The sequence below is a fragment of the Aquarana catesbeiana genome, linkage group LG05 (genome assembly GCF_042186555.1).
Source record: "Aquarana catesbeiana isolate 2022-GZ linkage group LG05, ASM4218655v1, whole genome shotgun sequence".
Classification (NCBI taxonomy): domain Eukaryota; kingdom Metazoa; phylum Chordata; class Amphibia; order Anura; family Ranidae; genus Aquarana; species Aquarana catesbeiana.
This window is the reverse complement of record NC_133328.1, coordinates 610,273,977-610,297,400: the sequence shown is the minus strand read 5'-3', so window position 1 is coordinate 610,297,400 and position 23,424 is coordinate 610,273,977. Positions and strand designations below refer to the sequence as shown.

The following is a 23,424-nucleotide window of genomic DNA, read 5'->3' as shown; positions in this document are numbered from 1 at the left end:
AGGTACTGCTGTAAAAAAATTTATTTGATGCACCTGTCAAACAGGTGCGGAAAAATTGGTCGTTGAGTGTTAACTGTGCCCATGAAACCTATACCAAAAAAATACTTTTAAGATAAAATCAACACCCACAAAGCTAGGCAGCCTAGACCAGTGTTTCTCAACTCCAGTCCTCAAGGCGCACCAACAGGTCATGTTTTCAGGATTTCCACTATTTTGCACAGGTGATTTGATCAGTTTCACCACCTTAGTAATGACCACAGTCGTTTCGTCTGAGGGAAATCCTGAAAACATGACCTGTTGGTGCGCCTTGAGGACTGGAGTTGAGAAACACTGGCCTAGACAGTCTTGCAAAGATTTCAGATCCCAATTAAATGTAATCAGCGACATCGGCATCAGGGTCTTGATAGCTGCTGCTAATCCAGGGCTGATTCATTTTGACAAATCTGTCACAAAACCTCTGGCAGCACTGAATGCCCCTTCGAAAATCATGCTGGATGCAGGACAGCCCAGCAGCTCAATTGCATACTGGCAAGTTCTGGCCAGTGGCCTACTATTATGACCCAGAAACCCAGTGGACCGTCTTATGGAAAGCGGTCTGTTTTTGACCCTAGATAATCTTCCACCATATAATGCAGATGCTGCTGATGGTATCTTAAAGCTGACAGCCCTGAGTGCCGAGGACAAAAATGTTTTTGAAATGCATCACTGAGGCGGTCCCCTTCTCCACCGCTCCTCCTTTGACTAACAGAAGCCTCAAAACTAGCTTTTCCATGAGACTGTAACCTACCAGAGTCTGGTAGGCATTATATAAACTCCTCAAGATATTTCATTCTGTGCTCCCTCTGCGAGGGCAGGATGAGTCCGGAGACCTTCACCTTGTAACGGTGGTCCAAGAGGGTTGCCAACCAATAATGATCCTTCTCCTTGATGCCACAAATTTATCCCGCCGAGCGCCCGCAAATTCCAGTGTTCACCGAATGAGTGAACAGGTGATGTTTGGGCCGAACTTTTGCTCAGCCCAAACTGTTCGCCCAACACTAGTCTATGCTCCGAGCTGCATATACCCACGTACAACTGTAAACTGTAGTTCATTTGTACAGGTGGCTCTAAGCAACACCTTTGGCTATTGGGCACTGAAATAATGCCACATTTTATATCTCCCACTACGCCCATGTGCACAAACCCTTAAAAGTTATCTAAAGTCCCACAACAAAGTTAACATTTTTGGGCAGAAGAGACATGTAAAGTCTCATTTGCCAAAAAAAGATAATTTTGTTCTAGAAATTATTTGTGTTCTGTATACTTTGCACATGATGGCCATACAATGGCCAAAGAGGAATGTCATGGGACCCAGAAGAAGCAATGGCAGAGAGGGCATCTAGTGGTCAAAGAGGAGTGCCATGGGACCCAGAATAAGCAATAACAGAGAGGGTATCCAATGGTCAAAGAAGAGTGTGGTAGGACCCAGAAGAAGAGGACTGTTATAGGACCCAGAAGAAGCAATGGCAGAGAGGGCATCCAATGGTCAAAGAGGAGTGTCGTACTATAGGACCCAGAAGAAGGAATGGCAGAGAAGGCATCCTGTCGTCAGAGGATTGTCGTAGGACCCAGAAGAAGCAAAGGCAGAGAGGAAATCCAATGGTCAAAGTGGTGTGTCCAAAAAGAAGCAATGGCAGAGAGGGCATCCAGTGGTCAAAGAGGAGTGTCAAAGGACTCAGAAGATGCAGTGGCAGAGAGGGCATCCAATGGTCAAAGAAAAGTGTCATAGGACCCAGAAAAAGCAATGGCAGAAATGTCATCCAGTGGTCAGGGAGGAGTGTCATGGGACCCAGAAGAAGCAATGGCAAAGAGGGCATCCAATGGTCAAAGAGGAGAGTCATAGGACCCAGAAGAAGCAATGGCAGAGAGGACATCCAATGGTCAAAGAGGAGTGTCATAGGACCCAGAAGAAGCAATGGTAAAGAGGGCATCCAGTGGTCAGAGTAGTGTTGTAGGACCCAGAAGAAACAATGACAGAGAGGGCATGCAATAGTCAAAGAGGAGTGTCATAGGACCTAGAAGAAGCAATGGCAGAGAAGGCATCCAGTGGTCAAAGAGCAGTGTTGTAGGACCCAGAAGAAGCAATGGCAGAGAGGGCATCTAATGGTCAAAGAGGAGTATCGTAGGACCCGGAAGAAGCAATGGGTAAAGCAGCATGTTTTTGGAGTAATCGAGGAAATCAAAGCACCCGGAGGAAACCCACGTAATTACAGATAGAGCATGCAAACTCTATGTAGGTAGTATACTGGTTGAATTTTGAATCGAAGATTCCAGTGTTGACAGAGAGAAGTGCTAACCACGAAGCCATTGTGCCTACTTGCACATTGCATTGACAGCCTACCCACCATGATGCAGACTTTAGTTCTGCTTCAAGTACAAAGGAGTTGCTACGAGTCTCTGCACTTTGCAGGGAGTATTTCCCTTGTTATTGAACAGGCCAGGATTGTGAGTGCTTCCTCCGTCCCCTGGGTAGCATACAGAGATTACAGTAGTAAGGTCAGGCCTCTTCTATTTACAGTAACTCCTCTGGGATGACAGGACGGCATCATCGCCCAGCTATGACTGAAGCCAGGAGGGTGACCGTTGGCCACTCTTAGTTCATTACTCAGCTTGGATTCCTCAGCACTTGGGACATGTAACTAACACCTGCTCCTCTACCCCATGCACCTTGCAACCAAATTAGGATGTAAGGACAAGCCGTGCCCAGCGTCAATTTGTCCTGCCTTTTATAGATTTGATAAATAAACTTGCACATCACAGGTCACATCGCTGTTCTAAAGGTCCACAACACAATACAATAATTCCGGAGCCATGACAGTTAGGTATGTCTTCTATAACAGGCATCTGCATTGACAGGTGGAGGCCATACCAATGGAGGGTCTAAACCTGGAAACAGGCGATGTCCTGCAGGCCATGGCATACTGTAATGCCCTTTATTGAACAGCTGTGTTTATTTGTAAAAGTATTTATAAGCCACGTCTCCCCTCCATATTTTAACATGCACCTGTTGCCTCCATATGAAGAAAGAAGACATTTTTATGGGACAGAGAAGTATTTAGCCTGTCCGCCTACATACAAAGACTAATGTTGCTGACTTCACAGGTGCACAATAAAGGGGAACGCCAGTCAAACAGCTAAACACACAGATGAAATATAAGAGAGCTGTCTGCCAAGACAGAAGACCTACTTTTTTTTTTTCTGCTGCAGTTCAGTAAAACTTGAGGTCCTGTCTCTACACTCAATCTGTGATCGGACAGTGAAAGGAGAAGCAGCACATTGTCAGCACCAGTTATGTTGGGGTGATCAGGAGACTGTGAAAACTGAGCAGGTCCACTTAATCTCTTCATTTGATTCCTTTTACAGTATCTGGTCAACAATATCTGCAAGCACGTACAAACGTGGAATCATCAACCAACCTACCAGACGAGGCAACAGTTATCCCATATGAAGAGATTATTTGAATTGCACCAGTCTCTAAAGTGGGAATCAGCAGCTATCCAAATTAGATATAGATATATATATATATATATATATATATATATATATACACACATACACCATCACAAAAAATATTGGGACGCCTGCCTTTACACACACATGAACTTTAATGGCATCCCAGTCTTAGTCCATATGGTTCAATATTGAGTTGGCCCAACCTTTGCAGCTATAAAAAGCTTCAACTCTTCTGGGAAGGCTGTCCACAAGGTTTAGGAATGTGTCTATGGAAATGTTTGACCTTTCGTTCAGAAGCTCATTTCTGAGGTCAGGCACTGATGTGGACAAGCAGGTCTGGCTCACAGTCTCCGCTTTAATACATCCCAAAGGTGTTCTATCGGGTTGAGGTCAGGACTCTGTGCAGGCCAGTCAAGTTCCTCCACCCCAAACTCGCTCATCCATGTCTTTATGGACCTTGCTTTGTGCTCTGGTCCAAATCATTTGGTGGAGGGGGATTATGATGTGGGATTGTTTTTCAGGGGTTGGGCTTGGCCCCTTAGTTCCAGTGAAGGGAACTCTTAAGGCGACAGCATACCAAGACATTTTGGACAATTTCATGCTCCCAACCTTGCGAGAACAGTTTAAGGATATCCCCTTCCTGTTCCAACATGACTGCACAAAGCAAGGTCCATAAAGACATGGATGACCGGGGGGGGTTTGGGGAGAACTTGACTGGCCTGCCTGACCTCAAACCGATAGAACACCTTTGGGATGAATTAGGCTGGCCATACATTATACAAATTTTCCTTTGGATTTACCAAAACCATATATTATGAGGTCGAACCTAGACACTTTAAATTTGTATGCAGGCCCTTGCACTACATAGTTGACAGTAAAGCTAAAGTAAATTGTATAATGTATGGCCAGCCTTAGAGCGGAGACTTGAGCCAGGCCTTCACATCCACATCAGTGCCTGAGCTCACAAATGTCCTTTTGGAAGAATGGTCAAACATTCCCATAGTCACACTCCTAAACCTTGTGGACAGCCTTCCCAGAAGAGTTGAAGCTGTTATAGATGCAAAGGGTGGGCCAACTCAATATTGAATCCTACAGACTAAGACGCCATTAAAGTTCATGTGCGTGTAAAGTCAGGTGTCCCAATACTTTTGAGAATATAGTGGATATCCACTGTGAATGTGCACTTAAATATCCACCAAAAGTACCAACACCGTGAGTACTAGATAACTCACCAGAGCCCAGTGCTGGTAAGATTATAAACTAGGAACAAGTGCACAACAATCTGGAAATGGCAATCCACAGCTTCCAGAGACCACTCAAGGAAAAGTATTCCATATAAGATTAGCTCGTAAGGAGGAAAGAGAGAAGAGGCTCTCATAGTGTGAGAAAACACGTACAGTGGTTTGGATGTGATGTCACCACGCACACGATTGTCCTCACGGCTTTAAATTTCCCAGCCGGAGGCGACTTACGGTTTGAAGCCGATATACTTGTATCAGTTGTTTTTTTGTTTTAAATAAAGTTTTTTTTGCTCGTTTTAAATAAAGTTTTTTTCTTTTTTTGTTTTTTTTTTTTAAGACAGGTTCACCCTACGAGAGCCTCTTCTCTCTTTCCTCCTTACGAGCCAAAACCTGATATGGCATACTCTCCATTAGTGAACTCTGGAAGCTGTGGATTGCTACTTCCAGACTGGTGTGCGGTTGTTGCTGGTTTATAATTTTACCAGCATTGGGCTCTGGTGAGTTACCTAGTACTCACAGTGGTGGAGAGCACTTTTGGTGAATATTTAAGACGTACACACTCATGGTGGAGATCATTAGACATATTTATATAAACTTTGCACCATTTCTTGACTTTCGGCACAATTTTTGTACATACACAAACTAACTTTGTTTTTTGAAAAATTATGCATTTGCGATTATTGCACTGCACATTTTTTTTTGCACATTGATATTAGCATTTGTAGTGGGGGGGGGGGGGGGGGGGGGGAGCAAGAATTATTGACTACATTTTGCACCTTTTTCTTTAGTAGCGCTGTCCCTTTAAAACTAAAGATTTATAGGTTATACGTTTTTTTGGGTGTCTTTTGCTGGGGAATCTAACGGCTTCACTATATGGTTTTATAGATTTTTCTTTTCTTTTTGATTATGTATTAGAAATTGTATTTTTAGTCAGATTTTTGTATAGTTGGCGTGGCATTGTTATAACTATACTTGTCACATTTTTCATTTATGAAAATCTATTAAAATGAAGTCATTTTGGCCCTACTCCTTTGGATAACAGGAATTTGTTCTTCACTCCTGTGACCCGTTTTAAGCCGACAGCGGACTAAAGTCCGCCATCAGCTGACATCACTCAGGCGGACTAGGCGCAGGCTCGATCCCGACTTTACAGTCGGGATCCACCCAGAAACTCGGACCGGCAGCTGGCTCAGCCTCTCTCCTGACCCCTCGCGCCAGTGAGCACTGAAGGGGCAGAGTAGAGTGCCGGTGACTGGCAGTCAGGGCTCTCTGCTCAAAGCAGAAGGGAGAACTGATCACTTAGCGCATAGGTGCTCAACATGCATGCAGCCATTGGAGATTGGACTTTTGGTCTGCATATGGATCAGGTTTGCAGAAATTATTTGACTCATTAGATCAGTTTGGCAATGGATCAGTCTAATCTTTTCAGAAGGGGACACCAGGCATAGCAGCCACCCTACCTCTCTCGGCACAGGTTTCCCTGACAACCCCTCCCCACCACCACCAAAACCAGGACCTTCATCCAACAAAGTTGACACAAGGATATATATATATATAAAAAAGAAAAATATTTATTACAATATACTGTACAAATTTAACAATTGACTTTTTTCTTCCACATATTTACACAACATAGTGTTTTTCCCCGAATCTGTTTTCAGCAAACGCTTACTGTCGGTATTTACAGTCTATGTACAAACGTATCACAGATACAAGTTTAACAACCGCGAGTCAGTTAGTGCAATGAAGGCTCTGGCGCCTCTATGTCTTCTCACGATTTTCCTCTTTGACAGGTGCTTTTGCCAACAGTTATTCACATTACAATTGCTAATTAACATTGGGATTTTTTTTTTATCCTTAGTTTTCAAGATTGAAATAGAAAAAAACAAAAAAAAACGCTTCACTGCCAACAGTGCCTGGCATGCGTAGTTGTCTGTATTCGCACACAGTGTCACGGCGGCGGGGATGCGAAGCACCAGCTTATAATGGACTTGTTTAAGAAAATAATGCGGAAAAGCTTAAACAGCTGTTAACCCATTATCCAATCAGATCAGCTTTCACTCCTGTCACTGGGGAAATAAGAAAAAAAAACAAACTTCTGATTGGAACTAGGGTGTGCAACGCGTCAGTATTCTGCATACTTAAAATTACAACTAAAAGGCAAAACTGTGTTTAGGTTTGGATAGAGTGGAGAGGGATTTGAAAATCTGTCACATTTTCATTGAAGTCTGGATCCCCGTTGACCAGGGGACATAAGTTCTGGTGACACCAAGGAACTTCCCTCACTTTGGAAAGATTTTCCCTCACTTCCTTTTGTGGTTATAGGACAGGAAGTGAAGGGAAATCTCCCCAATGGGACTGATAGGGGCTTTAACCCTTTTGCACTTTATCCAAAAATAAAAAATAAAAGTTTTGGCTTTCGTAAAGGTCAATACAAAAAGGCAAAAGGTCTATTTGTTTCAAGAAGAGAAAAAAAAAAAAAAATTGTATAACTTACTACTGAAAATGTATGAAATGCAAGGCTCTGTGGGCCAAAAACAAAATAAAATACAACAATGCATGAGGTATATGTGTTTTTCACTAGAGTGAAGGCTTGCTGAGGTTCAGCCCTAAGAAGACCTGACAAAGATGGAATTATCTTGTGTAGGAGTAATTGGTCTCTCCAGAGTGTGGTGTGGGACATTGCAGTCCACCTATATTTCAGTGTCAAGGGACAACTGTCCCAATGCAGCGCAGGAAATGGGAGGGGGAACCACAATGCAACACTCTCCGTTTAGGTGCCATTTAAGGTGACCTAAAAATGATCAGGGTAATACAGAAAAATACAAGTGCTTCTCTTTCTTCAAGTGCTGTCGAAGTTGTTTTGTGCTGTAGAGGTTAAAACGGACCTTCTCGCTTAACCCCTTTAATGCTATATTAACAAGAAAGGCCATCGGTCCAACTGTTAACTCGAAGGCTGTGTTGGGTTTGGGTATAACAAATGGAGCGATGAAGAAACTACAGCTATGGAACATTTTTTTAGCCAGCTAATGGTGTAATTAAAAAAAAAACAAAAAACTGGGTTTTATTGGGGGTGAAGTTATGAATGCTTGCTTATGGGCTCCCAGTGGTGCAGTTTGACCCAATTCATACTCGATCATAATCGGCTTCAGGAGAGTTGCGTTTAACTGTGTTTATACACGTGTTTTTAAGCTTAAACACATTTTCTTAGTTAACAGAAAGCTAATTTTTAGGATGAGAAACTAGAAATTATGCATTTTCTGGCACTTCAACTGAAGTCCATCAAGGCCAAAACACACAACTCTGCCCCAAACAGGCTCATTGTACTTTTTCAAGAGATGTGATGATCAGGTGGGAAAGAGCATCAATGAATAGAATGGGAATCTTGATGAGGCTTGAATTGCTTAAGATCGCTCAGGTGTGAATGGCCCTGGTATTCTGGGAGCCAGTGGAAGATATATCAGCCGTGAACCCTGAGCACAGGGGTCTTTAAGGGTTCTGGGGCACAAATATTTCTCCACAGGAGCCCTTTGCTGACTTGTCTGTCACTGATGGGAGCTCATTGTTTCAATAGTTTGATTGATCCCATGCCTCTCCCAATAAATCCTAGAAGAAGAATTGAGATACAAGATCAAAAGGACTAAAAATCATCCATGCAGTTTAAACTGAAGGCCCAGAATTAGAAAAAGGATAAAATGATTTTGTGAGTTGTAGAGTCCTTCAAAAACACATTACATTCCCTCTGGACCAAACGTGTTGGGGTTATTCAAGAAGGCAGTGCAAGGGATGTCAAATTCCATGAGCCCCTCTGCAACCAATCATATTTCAATTTACTCTAATAGGATTGTAAATTAGTTCTGATTGGGCAAAGTGCAGTAGCCCAGAACGACCAACCACCCTTTGCACGGTCTTACAGAATGCACCTAAATGGACCAAAAAGAGTGATCCTAGATGATTCTAGACCACCAAGACAAAAGCTTTTGCAATATAATAATTGTTGGCAAACCCAATATGGTATGTTGCTATCACATACGAGATTGTCCACACCACAGCTGCCAGGGCTCACAGACTTTCTGCAAGTCCCAGATCTGGTCATTATAAAGACAATAGTCTGTAGGTTGGGAGGAGCTAGCAGAAGAAGGAATCAAGGTCATCACAAGTCTGTGGGACATCAGGTACAAGCTGGTCAGTGTTGCTTGGTTCCTGATCGGCTAAGCCGGGGTGAGAGGCAGCTTCAAACCAGGGATGTAATAAAATTTCCTCTGCTGTGAGTCTCTCGGAGGGCTCCCGTCTCAGTAGGCTTCGGATAAGGCACCTAGCTTTGGGGGAGACGTGGTCAGGGATGCAAAATTGTCCACGGCGGATTTTGGAGAAAAGTGAGCTGGGGTCCGAATCGTGAAAAGGATAACGTCCGACCAGGAGGGTGAAAAGCATGACACCCAAGCTCCAGACGTCAGCCGATCTCCCAGAATAAGTCCCTGTGGTGTTCAGGATCTCTGGGCTGACGTAAGCCGGGCACCCGTGTTTGTCCGACAAAGCATCATCCTTCCCTTTCATAATGTGAGCGTCTTCTAAGCTTTCCAACCTCAGTTGAGTCCTGAGAACCGAAAAAGAAAAAAGCAGGTTAATATTGAGCTTCCAACAACAAAATTAAAGAAAGCCTTAGTATGTGCTTTCCTGAAATAACCACCTCAACTTCAACAGCTAGCAGGCCTAAACTGAACATTATCACAGCAAATAAAAATATAATTTTTGTTAAAAGCCAGAAGAGATTGAAGGCCTACAAAGCTCAAGATTATATTTTTTTTTTTTTTTTCACTCTCAGCCCGCGAGGGGTATAACGCGTTCCCTTTTCTGTCCTCAACATGAACTCTTGTAATGCAAAGTAGCTGTGGTACAGAGGACGGAAAAAGTGACTCAAGCCACTCTACCGTCTGGCAGCAACCGGCTGGTGTCACAGTAAAAGCTTCGCACCTGTGCCTGCCACATATCGCTTAACCCCCTGCTGATCAACTCCTGACGCACAGGACGGATGCTCTCACACAGCTGCCTGAAACTCAAGATTTCCCAAAAATGTAAATTTATGCTTTCCATTACGCAAATAAAAATACTGTATATGTACATCTATGTGTAGGGAAGACATTGAAGTACAACCTTTCCTAAAGAATTTTGGAGCCCCCATAGAGGTTCCGAATATTGTTGCATTAACACTTTTGTGCAATTCTAGATTTAAATTCTTTGCATTCTCCCAAATCTGGTCCTCTCCTGCTGCGTGTACCTGCCTTAAAGGGCCCACCAGGACACCGCACTTTGCTTGGTTATAAAAAGTGGCATTTAAATATCCATTTGGCACAGAGTCCAAAACCAAGCACTGAACTCCCAGCCACGACCACAGCCTAGTACCGCCCCCCCCCCCCCCCTCCCTCGATCGTTCTTGGCTCCTCGCTCCCCTCCATCAGTGAACATTCCAGTGACGTGACGTTTGTAAATATCCCAGATGGAACAGTGCGATCAGAATTTATTTCAGAGCTAGCAGGGCTTTTTTGGCCAAGAATGTAATACCTTCTACCATATATCATTGATTATAATGTCTACAAAATGACCCACATACGTTAAAATGGCTGAGGGCCAGTTTGAAGCACTATGAGCTACTCTATCAGTTTTGTCCTGAGTATGTTGGGTGGGTATCTTCCAGGACTGAATGATTGAAGTAAACGCAGGAGATTTTGGGGATTCTGCCAAGCACATATTAATGCTCAGCCCAAAACGCCCTTAAGGCCTCATGAACACCGGTGGTTTGGACCCCCTGGAGCAGCATAAACCCCACTGTCAGCAGCCCATCAAAATCAATAACTGGCTGAAATATGCAGCAGTTGTACACTGTTCCAATTGGTACTGTGTGCAGGGCCATATGCATACAAGGAGGTATGTCCCGAAGGCAGAAAGTCCACACTCTAGCCATAGGTCTCTGTATGCATTCCATCTTGTATATGAGTAAAGTTCAGAACAGGGTACAGCCAAAGCATATTTCAGCCCTTTTGAGTCTATATGCATTGCTGCGTTGTCGTCCATTTTAATAAGCTATACAAGCCAAACTGCCCATGTGCATGAGCCGTTAAAGACTGGGGTCACCCCAAACCAGCTTTTCAATTGTAGGTGCATCACAGAAGAGCATCTCAGTATGCCTCCTATATTCCTTATGGACTTTGGCAATGAGATTGCCTTGCCAGAAATATATTCCTGCACCAAAGGAAGTTTAATGACCATACTACTGCTAAACAAAAAAAAGAAAACGGAAAGAAAGATTACCAAAGTTGTATTATGTGAAAGTCCTACATACACAGCTGCCTATATATAAAAGTCTTGACACCTGTGCAGAAAAGGACATATCTGACATTTCTACAAACCTCCCTATACAACCCACTGCTGTAAAGTTAGCTGCCACTACAAGCAAGTGGAGATGGCAAAGTGACAGCTGCCAACATTCCTCTTCAGGGTCAACAGACAGGACGTCCGCTGTGCTGGAAAACTATGCTCCTTCTGATGTTACTCTCATTTTAAAAGTAGCTTCTTGGACAGGGTTTTTTTTTTTTTTTTTTTTTTTTTTTTAAATCATTAAAATGATTGTGCATAAATGGATTTAGAATAATGATGCCATTTATATTGAGTGGCCCATTAGCAAGAGTGATGGATGGTGTTCAGAAGCCTGTAACTATTTTCTTGTTCTCCTTGTTCCCAGGCAATGGAAAGGTGTGATCTGATTGATGGTTCCAAGTTAATGGCCATCGCTACACTTTTGCTTCTCATACCAGCTGTTCTATGCAGAAAGGTTGACGTTTAAGAGATATCCTATTATTGGCCAAGGTTAAATTATTGAACATACAAGTTTTCAGGATGCCTCAGATCCCTTTGTCAGGCTTTATACAGAAATGTATAAAGCCTGACAAAGAGAACTAAGGCATCCCAAAAGCTGGTAGCTTTAATAAGTAAGCTAGTAAAGGGAATTACTTCAACTTCAAACTTTACGTATTAATGGATAGCTAACAGTACAATACTCTACTACTGCATCAGCTGTTTTCGAAAGAAGCAATATTAGGGATAACGTTAGCTTGTCCAAGACAAACCAATACAAAATTTGGCAATGGAGCACCCCTAGAGCTAACAAAGAACTGACTTTTATTCAAGGGGCAATCCACATTATAGATGCAAGAGAAGCCCATGGCTTCTTATAGGTCTTGCATACTTCAAAAGGAGAGATCTTCAAGCCATAGTTCCAGGCTCTTTTCCTATCCATCTGGTAGATCAGCTCCTCCTATCACATTCTCTATAATAGAATATAAATTGAAGTCAAGCATGGAGAATGGGAACCAATCATAATGAGCACAGACCCAAAACTTAACACAAATCTCCATCAGGTGGCCTAACTTTCCAGTGTCTACAACAGGGTTTCTCAACCAGGGTTCCTCCAGAGGTTTTTAAGGGTTCATTGAGCAATTTCTGCCTCTTAAATAAATTCTCACTGACACCATTGGTCTTTTTAGCTGTTGGAAATTCTTCCCAGTGTTCACAAGTATAAGGAGCATTTCTCCCACTGACCATCACACTAATGTAGCAGCCATTTTTAGCAGGAGATCCTTTAGACCAGAAAGTTTATTTCAAGGGTTTCTCTCTGCTGAAAAGGTTCCGAAAAACTGGTCTACAACAAAAATAGCTTTTCTGGTGGACCAACCCATTAAAGTCCAGCCTAATTTCTATTTCTCAAGTTCCTCGAGTTCTCTTTTGTGTCAAGATCAGCTGCAACAGAGGTCAACTACGTACATCACCGATCAACCCACTACAAACTTTATACAATGTCATGTGTACACAACTTTTATATTTCAGTATTGGTGCTATCCTACAGTTTTCTGTCAACAATCGCAGCTGCTTGGCTTCAGTTTCTATTGTATGGACTGGGCAGGGGGCCAGTCAGCTCTGGTCCTATCTGCTGCGAGCATTGCGACTGTAAACACACAAAACAAAACACAGGCTAATGGAAATATCAATATTTGGGAGGCAAGACTATGGGGTGGGGGGGTTGAATCTGGGCCCAGATGTGGCTGTATGTGACAGCTCTGAGGTCAGAAGTGTCAAGTAAACATTAACTGTTTACTTGATATTGAAGCTCAGAAAAATTTTCGTAACACCACCTTGCACAACGGTAGGACTGTTTATACCTCAACATGTGCTGAGGACATGTATATCATCTTATAACAAGGGGTCGTTTTGTAAGTGGATATAGATAGGTCTATGAATTTAGACAACGAAGCAACAGAAATGGCCAACCCATGACTAAGTAATGTCACTAGTTCCCAGAGAATGAAAAGCCCTCACCGGCATTCTCCATGACTGAGCCAAAGTGCTCTCTCAGGTCCTCCCCTGACCTATTCATGTCCTCCTCACCCATTTACTCATCCCACACAAAGCTACAAGATTAATCTCAAGCAGCCCTTGTGATCTGGAATTCTCTTCCCCATTCTATTAGTCTTGTTTATAGTAAACTGACAAAAAAAAACAAAATGGGATCCATCACGCATTAAGTCTTTGTTTCTAACTCAAGGATTGCTTCCTCACCTTTCTTTGTCAGAAAACACGAACTTCCTCAGCTTCAGATCACCCAGAACAATATTAGACTGATGACAGTGTGACACCGAGCTGATGATTTGCTTGAAGAGTTTGGCGGCCTGCTCTTCGCTCAGCCTCTTGCAGCTGCGCACGTAAGAGTGCATGTCACCGTACTCCTTTTCGAAAAACACATAGGCCTTGCTCTCCCCTTGGATGACTTCCACGGTCCCGGTAATGTTTCGATGCCAGGGGAGATGGATGTAAGGCTGGATCTTATGCTGATAGTCCTTCAAGGGGAAAACCTGCAAAGGATGCAAGAATAAAATTTAATTCAAATGCCAAATCCTTTGTGAACTAACAGACTGTTACATTCTGACAATATTCTTTGGTTGACCAACAAACTATGCAGCACAGTCTCTCAACCTTTTCAAACACAGAGGAAACCTTGAAATAACTTCCCAGTCTCAGGGAACCCCTGACAAAAATGACTATTGACAACTCATGATACATTAGTGTGATGGTCAGTGGGAGGAATGCTCCTTACACTTGTGGTCATTGGGAAGAATTCCCCTTACGGATAGCTAAAAAGATTAAATGGTGTCAGTGGGAACTTAACAGAGAGGCAGAACTTGCTCATTACTCAAGGAACCCCCAACAACCTCTGGAGGAACCCTAGGGTTCCATGGACTGGTTGAGAAACCCTGATGTAGCATAAGGACCAATCTGACATGGGTTGCTTAGGTAAACAATTGCACTTCACAGCTGTTGGTTAATCTAAATGAAATAAGCGCACAAATTGTGGCTCGTCAAATGTGGAGGTACTACAACTCCCAGCATGTTGGGGGGGCCTTGTAGTCCCACCACAGATAGAGATCTACAGGCTAAATAGGTCAGTGCTAGGCTAAACTAGGACATGCAACCCATATGCTAAGAGATTATGTGCAAAGAAAAACAACCGCACTACACCAGACCTAGCAAAACTGTGTCCTATTTTTACATCGCCCTATGCAGGCGTCGCAAGCTCTCATTTCTGTGGCTTTTTATGCCTGTTGGAAATTTTCCTGTCCCTCACTAGCAGCAGCAGAGGGCAGCAGCAAATACACAAAGCCGTATTAAGGTTACAAGGGAGAGCTCAGCATTGACGTAACCTGTCTAGTCCAATTAACAATCAGCAAAATTAGACATTTGTTAAAGAATGCGATCATGTCAGTTCTAATGTAAAAGGAAAGGGAGGGTGGAAATTAAATTACAGAAACCGATGAACTGTCAGCGCAATTATAACCCGACTCACTGACACAGCATTGCAATATGTTCACATCTCAAGGCTGTGTAGCGTAGCAGGTTCAATCTAACTATAGGTTCAGCTAAGGGAATGAACACATTGCAGACAGCCCTATAGATGTCCATCTGGCTTTAGATTTCATTGGCTTCTAATAGTAGGAAATAATTTCTGATTGGCTGTCAAGGGTAACTGCATCATCGAACTTTGTTCACTTGGTCTAGAAAGCAGGGGGGGGGGGGGGGGGGGGGTCTTATTTACTAAAAACAAAGAATGCAAACTCTGATGCAGCTGTTCATGGTAGCCAGCTTCTAACTTCCACTTGTTCAAGCTTTGGCAGAAAAAAAAAACCTGGAAGCGGATTGATTTCTATGCAGAGCTGCACCAGATTTTGCACCTTCCAGTTTTAGTAAATTAACCCCATTGCGATGAACATTTTTGATTTGCAAAGGCAATCAGACCTTTGAACACCAGGCTTTGTTTCCAAGACCCGAATGACATCATCTGATCGTGCTAGGTTACTGAACTATGCCCATCTGATGATGGCCAATCAAATAAGCCCCAAAACCCTCCTAACCTTGGCCAATAGACCTCGCCATTTATCAAGTTTAGCGTTCAATCTGTCCATCAGGTTTCGTTCAATGCGTAAATAGGCTACGTCTTCTCTAAGCTGTGGGGCATATAAGGTAACAGCTCCGTCTGCTGTAACGTCATGCAAGTCTTTCGAGTTCAATGCAATCACATTGAAAAATTGGATCTTGGCAAAGCGTGCCAAGGACTTCATAGGATTTTTAGTCCCTCAGCCTGTACTAGGAAGGGGGTGACTGGTGCCAATTTAAGAATAGTTTGCCATCATTCTTGAACGGAGCTGATGCCCTTAGGGAAGAAATCACTTAGCTGGAAGTGTTCAAACAGGGAGCTCTGGGGATCATGCGGGAAGCTAGGTCTCCTGAGAAACCACATGCAATATAATACAGAGGGGCCCTTAGGGCAAAACAGGAAGCCGAGTGGGGGGCCCTGGAGACCATGAAGCATCAGACTAAACGTAACACAATAGAACAGGCTTTAAACACACAACAATAAGCCGGTCTGACCCCATCGGTGAAAACTCGAGAAACACTACAGACAATGCTGCTTTCTCCTGGTGCCTTCTGCTGTACAACACAGAACGGGGTCTCCGTCACCCCCCTCCTCTGCTTCCGGGACTGCAGACAAAAGCAAGGGGGGGGGGGGGGTCCTTAGTCTCCCAAAGAAACAAAGCAAAAAGAGAGAAGGGTAGTAAGCCTTGCCTAGGTGTCCCCAGAACAATGATAGCAATGTGCTGCAGTACTGTGGAGGGAAACTTTGGGGTCCTTCTGGAAGGTGCAGACAATAGATTGACGTCTTCCTTGCATAGATATCTCCGCCGCAGACAGAGACTGATTTCAGCCCAGACTTACAGCCCACTAGTATATACAGGGCTAAGGAAATCTGCCTTGTCTGCAACTATCCCTGCCTAGGGGTCCCCCAAGAGAAAACACGGAGGTCACTCGTAACAGTCAGGCATTGCAGACAAAAGACTGAGGTTATTGAAGGCTACATAGACAGCACACACTCTACAACACTGACAACAGACACTGCTGACCAGAGCTCCTGGAAGCAACAAGACCACAAATCAGGGCACAAGATGAAAAATATGCTAACAGAACATGTAAAGACTACAGACAACATGTCATCCCTGGAAACTGGGTTCCCTTATACAGTGCAGAGGGAATACTGGGGTCATCCAAATCTGCAAACTACATGGGATCACTCTAGGTTTGGGGTCCCTAAAGATTCTATCAACAGCAAGATAAGGTCATCTCAACCCTGGGGTTCTGCTAAACCCTCAAACAGGCTGGGGATCATTTCTACCCTGGGGTCCACTCCCAAGATTCTGCAGGCAAAAGGTTGGGGTCATCACTAATCTGAGATTTGCAAAGACCCAGCAGACAAATGGCTGGAGTCATGTCTACACTAGAACTACCCAAGACCCAGCAGACAAAAGGCTGGGGTTGAGACTACCCCCAGGGGGCTCCCTAAGACCCTGCAGATAATATACTGGAGTCATGCCTTCCCAAAACCCTTCAGACTATTATCTTCCCAGTACTGGGGTTCCCCCTAGAGCCTGCAGATAACAGGCTGGGATCACATCTATGGAAGACCCTGCAGACTAGGGTCTTGTCGATTTTGGGGCTCCCAGAGACCCTGCAGATAACTGGAGTCATGCCTTTCCAAGACCCAGCACACTATGGACTAAGGTCATGGCAACCATGGAGCTCCCCAAGACCTTGCAGCTGGGATCACATCTTCCCAAGATTTTGCAGGACTATAGACTAGGAAACCTGATGTTCCCATAGATCCTGCAGATGGGAAGACATGAGCTCAGCCTAAGACCCTGCAGACAAAAGACTAGGGTCATGCCAATCCTGATGTTCACATAGACCCTGCAGGTGAAAGACTGTTCACATATATGAAGACATAGCAGACATAGCAGACTATAGACTAGGGTTATTCCAATCCTGGTGTACCCATATCTATGCAGATCCAGCAGACTATAGACTAGGGTCATGCCAACCCTGGTGTTCCCATAGACCCTGCAGGTGAGAGAATGTAGTCATGTCTATGAAGATCCTGCAGACTAGGGACATGCCAACCCTGTATGTTCCCATAGACCCTGCAGATAACACGCTGGGGTCATGTCTGTGAAGACACCATAGATATGGGTTATGCCAATCCTGATGTTCCCAGATCTATGACGACCCTACAGGTTAGGGTCATGCCAATCCTGGTGTTCCCACATCTATGAAAATTCTGTAGACTACATATACACACACGGGTGCTTCCAATCCTGGTGTTACCAGACCAAAGACTAGGGTCATGCCAATCCTGGTGTTTCCATAGACCCTGGGGTCATATCTATGAATACCCAGCAGACTATAGACAAGGGTCCTTTCAATCCTGGTGTCCCCATAGAGCCTCCAGATATCAGGCTGGGGTCCTGCTTATGAAGACCCTGCAGACTATAGACTGGGGTCTTTCCAATCCTGGTGTTCCCATATCTATGAAGACCCTACAGGCAAGGGTCCTTCAAATCCTGGTGTTCCCATAGACCCTTCAGATACCAATCTGGGGGTCATATCTATGAAGACCCTGCAGACTGGGGTCCTTCCACTCCTGAGGCCCCTCTAACCCTGCAGATACTAGTCTCGGGGTCACCCTTGAGTCTCCCAGGTGCCCCCTTGCCTTGCCGTTCCATAATCCTGGGGTCCCCCCCAAACAAAAGCCCTCCTCCAGGCGGGATAGGTCCGGTGGGGGCTCACCTTGCACTGTAGCTCCTGTCCGGTGTGCAGGTGGAGGGCTCTGGCCACGTTGTCCCGGTCCCCGGTGGGTAGCAGTAGGTAGCTCCCTATACAGGTAGGTCCGGTGTGCTGGGGGTCAGCGCTGTGCAGAGCCGGCGGGTGGGGGGATCCCGGGGAAGGCAGGAGGCCGCCATCGGGGGGCACCTCGCTGAGCCGGGCGCACTTGGCGGGGGGCTCGTCGGTCTCCAGCAGCCTCTTGGGGTGATGGGCCCTGCGGGGGGCCCCCGGCCGGCTCTGCACGTTGGTAAACATGGTTGATGTGAAGGGAGGAGGAGGGGGCTCAGCGGTCCCGGAGCGGCATCCACGTGTCCCCGGTGCCCCGATCACACGGCGGAGATGCGGAGTGTACAGGATCCTGCCTGCATCTGTGTGTGCGGAGCCCCGGGGACCGAGCACAACCACAGCCTGACCCCGCCCACTACCACAGCATGGCCCCGCCCACTACTGTGCAATACAGAGAGTCCGCCCCCTCCATCCCTCCGCCACAGTCTCATTCCTCTCGTTGCATCATCTCCCCTCCCCCCCTCTCCGGGCTGTCATCATCATTCTCTGCAACCTCCGGGACCCTCCATGCCGCATGTCTCTGATTACCATACATCTCTATAGATCCCTATATATCCATACATCTCTATAGATCCCTATATATCCATAGATCTCTATAGATCCCTATATATCCATATATATATATCCATACATCTCTATAGATCCCTATATATCCATACATCTCTATAGATCCCTATATATCCATAGATCTCTATAGATCCCTATATATCCATATATATATATCCATACATCTCTATAGATCCCTATATATCCATACATCTCTATAGATCCCTATACATCTCTATATATATCCATACATCTCTATAGATCCCTATATATATCCATACATCTCTATAGATCCCTATATATCCATATATATATCCATACATCTCTATAGATCCCTATACATCTCTATATATATCCATACATCTCTATAGATCCCTATATATATCCATACATCTCTATAGATCCCTGTATATCCATACATCTCTATAGATCCCTACATATCCATATATATATCCATACATCTCTATAGATCCCTATATATCCATACATCTCTATAGATCCCTATATATCCATACATCTCTATAGATCCCTACATATCCATACATCTCTATAGATCCCTATATATCCATACATCTCTATAGATCCCTATATATCCATACATCTCTATAGATCCCTACATATCCATACATCTCTATAGATCACTATATATCCATACATCTCTATAGATCCCTATATATCCATACATCTCTATAGATCCCTACATATCCATATATATATCCATACATCTCTATAGATCCCTATATATCCATATATCCCTAGCCGTATTGGAGCGATTGTGACAGAGGGAATGGAGCACTGGCCGTGATACTTGTTTTATTTGTACTAAAGAAGAAGAAGATTGTCCTGAAATATTGTATATTAGTGCAAATAAAAAAGAGTATCAGGGACAGTCCTCCATTCTCTATATATATCCGGGAGCAATGACCGTCACTGTCCACTAGAGGGAGCAGAGAGCCGAGACTGGAGAACTCTGCAACAATGTATCTCCATCATCTACACCTCCCAGAGTAAAGACACTGTATATTATATGCAACAATGTATCTCCATCATCTATACCTCCCAGAGTACATACACTGTATATTATATGTAACAATGTATCATCTACACCTCCCAGAGTACTCCCACTGTGTATTATATGTAACAATGTATCTCCATCAGCTACACATCACACTGTATATTATATGTAACAATGTATCATCTGCACCTCCCACTGTATATTATATGTAACAATGTATCATCTATATCTCCCAGAGTAAAGACACTGTATATTATATGTAACAATGTATCATCTACACCTCCCAGAGTACTCCCACTGTGTATTATATGTAACAATGTATCATCTACACCTCCCACTGTGTATTGCATGTAACAATGTATCTCCATCATCTACACATCACACTGTATATTATATGTAACAATGTATCATCTATACCTCCCAGAGTACTCCCACTGTATATTATATGTAACAATTTATCATCTATATCTCCCAGAGTAAAGACATTGTATATTATATGTAACAATGTATCATCTACACCTCCCAGAGTACTCCCACTGTGTATTATATGTAACAATGTATCTCCATCATCTACACCTCGCAGAGTACATACACTGTGTACTATATGTAACAATGTATCATCTACACCTCCCACTGTGTATTGTATGTAACAATGTATCTCCATCATCTACACATCACACTGTATATTATATGTAACAATGTATCATCTATACCTCCCAGAGTAAAGACACTGTATATTATATGTAACAATGTATCATCTACACCTCCCACTGTGTATTATATGTAACAATGTATCATCTATACCTCCCAGAGTACTCCCACTGTGTATTATATGTAACAATGTATCTTTATATATTATCTCCATATAAAACACTGCTGTCCTTACAATGTATCTATATATAGACATGTGTACATATAACTTTATAAACATACATAGGGGGGGAGATTTACTTTAACCGCTCCAGCTCCGGAAGGATTTACCCCCTTGATGACCAGGCCATTTTGTGCAACACGGCTCTGCGTTACTTTAGCTGACAATTGTGCGGTCGCTTCGACACTGTACCTGAATAAAACTGACGTCCTTTTTTTCCCCCACAAATAGAGCTTTCTTTGGATGGTATTTGATTACCTCGGCGGTTTTTATTTTTTGCACTATAAACAAAAAAAGAGCGACAAATTGGGAAAAAAACAACAATTTTTTTACTTTCTGCTAAAACATTTCCCAAAAAAAAAAGTAAAAAAACAAATTTCTTAATCTGTTTAGGCCGATATGTATTCTGCTACATATTTTTAGTAAAAAAAAAAAAAATCCCAATAAGAGTAAATTGATTGGTTTGCGCAAAAGTTATCGCGTCTACAATATAGGGGATAGATTTGCGGCATTTTTATTTATTTATTTTTTTACTAGTATTGGCAGCGATCGGTGATTTTTAGCAGGACTACGACATTGCGGCGGACAGATCGGACACCTAACTGACATTTTTGACACTTTTTTTTTTCTATCTTTTCATGAGCATCTCTTGTATCATGTCAAAAGTCTCTGACCATCCCTTGTATAATGTCTGCAACCTCTGCCCATCTTATGTATTACAGTATCTCACAAAAGTAAGTACACCCCTCACATTTTTGTAAATATTTTCTTCTATCTTTTCATGTGACAACACTGAAGAAATGACACTTTTCTACAATGTAAAGTAGTGAGTGTACAGCTTGTATAACAGTGTAAATTTTCTGTCCCCTCAAAATAACTCAACACACAGCCATTAATGTCTAAACCGCTGGCAACAAAAGTGAGTACACCCCTAAGTGAAAATGTCCAAATTGAGCCCAATTAGCCATTTTCCTTCCCTGGTGTCATGTGACTCGGTGTTACAAGGTCTCAGGTGTGAATGGGGAGCAGGTGTGTTAAATTTGGTGTTATCGCTCTCACTCTCTCATACTGGTCACTAGGAGTTCAACATGGCACCTCATGGCAAAGAACTCTCTGAGGATCTGAAAAAAAGAATTGTTGCTCCACATAAAGATGGCCTAGGCTATAAGAAGATTGCCAAGACCCTGAAACTGAGCTGCAGCACGGTGGTGGGAGTGTCACAATCTGGGGCTGCATGAGTGCTGCCGGCACTGGGGAGCTAAAATTCATTGAGAGAACCATGAATGCCAACATGTACTGTGACATACTGAAGCAGAGCATGATCTCCTCCCTTCGGTGACTGGGCCGCAGAGCAGTATTCCAACATGATAACGACCCCAAACACACCTCCAAGATGACCACTGCCTTGCTAAAGAAGCTGAGGGTAAAGGTGATGGACTGGCCAAGCATGTCTCCAGACCTAAACCCTATTGATCATCTGTGGGACATCCCCAAACGGAAGGTGGAGGAGCGCAAGATCTCTAACATCCACCAGCTCTGTGATGTCATCATGGAGGAGTGGAAGAGGACTCCAGTGACAACCTGTGAAGCTCTGGTGAACTCCATGCCCAAGAAAGCTAAGGCAGTGCTGGAAAATAATGGTGGCCACACAAAATATTGACACTTTGGGCCCAATTTGGACATTTTCACTTAGGGGGTGTACTCACTTTTGTTGCCAGCGGTTTAGACATTAATGGCTGTGTGTTGAGTTATTTTGAGGGGACAGCAAATTTACACTGTTATACAAGCTGTACACTCACTACTTTACATTGTAGCAAAGTGTCATTTCTTCAGTGTTGTCACATGAAAAGATATAATAAAATATTTACTAAAATGTGAGGGGTGTACTCACTTTTGTGAGATACTGTGCATAGATATATATACAGTATATATATATATATATATATATATATATATATATATATATATATATATATTATATATATGTGTGTGTGTATATATATATATATATATATATATATATATATATATATGTATGTGTGTGTGTGTGTGTGTGTGTATATATATATATATATATATATATATATATATATAAATATATACCAATCAGCCATAACATTATGACCACTGACAGGTAAAGTAAGGGCCAGTTCACACCTGAATCACACAGGATTCCTGCATTCCTCAGTGATTCAGTGCAGTGCGATTAAATTGCTCTGGTTCGCACAAAGTTGCGCATGCACTACTTTTCAAAAATGCACCACACTAAATTGTATCGTGCTGTGGTACCGTGCCATCTGGTACAGGCAAACTCATTGAGTTTGCAATCTGTGTTTGGGGTGTTGTTAAGAATATATTGACACCCGCAGCAGATCGCACACCCAGCACATTTTAAAACGCAGTGCAGAACGCTCCTTTCCTGCACCGCGTTCTGGTGTGAACCAGCCCTGCGTAACATTAATTATCTTGTTACAATGGCATCTGAAAGTAGCTGGGATATATTAGGCAGCAAGTGAACATGTTGTCCCCGAAGTTGATGTGTTCAAAGCAGAAAAATAGGCAAGCGTAAGGATTTGAGTGACTCTGACAAGGACCAAATTGTAATGGTTAGACGAGTCAGAGCAACTCCAAAACTGCAGCTCTAGTGGGATGTTCCCGGTCTGCAGTGGTAATATATAACATAAAATAACCATTTTTATATATATTTATATTCTGGCCATTGAAATTAATTAACACTCAAGCACTAGACGCACCTAGACTTTGACACTTTTACATGCGTTTAGGTGCGTCATGCGTTTTTGCTGCCAAAACAGGCCGCTCCTGGATGCGCTGACAGCAGCGTTTGTTTTTTTGTGCCTCTAAAAGCCTATGGAGGTTATTTAAAAGGCAAATCCACTTTGCACTACAAGTGCACTTGGAAGTGCAGTCACTGTAAA

The 23,424-nt window shown here is 43.3% G+C and overlaps 1 protein-coding gene across 1 annotated transcript; it reads right to left on the bottom strand.

Annotated features, from left to right (window-relative positions):
* Positions 1 to 6,282: 6,282 nt before the first annotated feature.
* On the bottom strand, positions 6,283 to 18,397 carry TRIB1 (tribbles pseudokinase 1). Its single transcript, XM_073632236.1, has 3 exons — positions 17,955 to 18,397; positions 13,344 to 13,636; positions 6,283 to 9,330 (listed from the first exon to the last, which is right to left on the bottom strand). The coding sequence occupies exons 1-3, from the start codon at positions 18,243 to 18,245 to the stop codon at positions 8,862 to 8,864; spliced, it is 1,053 nt and encodes a 350-aa protein (XP_073488337.1). The 5' UTR covers positions 18,246 to 18,397; the 3' UTR covers positions 6,283 to 8,861.
* Positions 18,398 to 23,424: the final 5,027 nt, after the last annotated feature.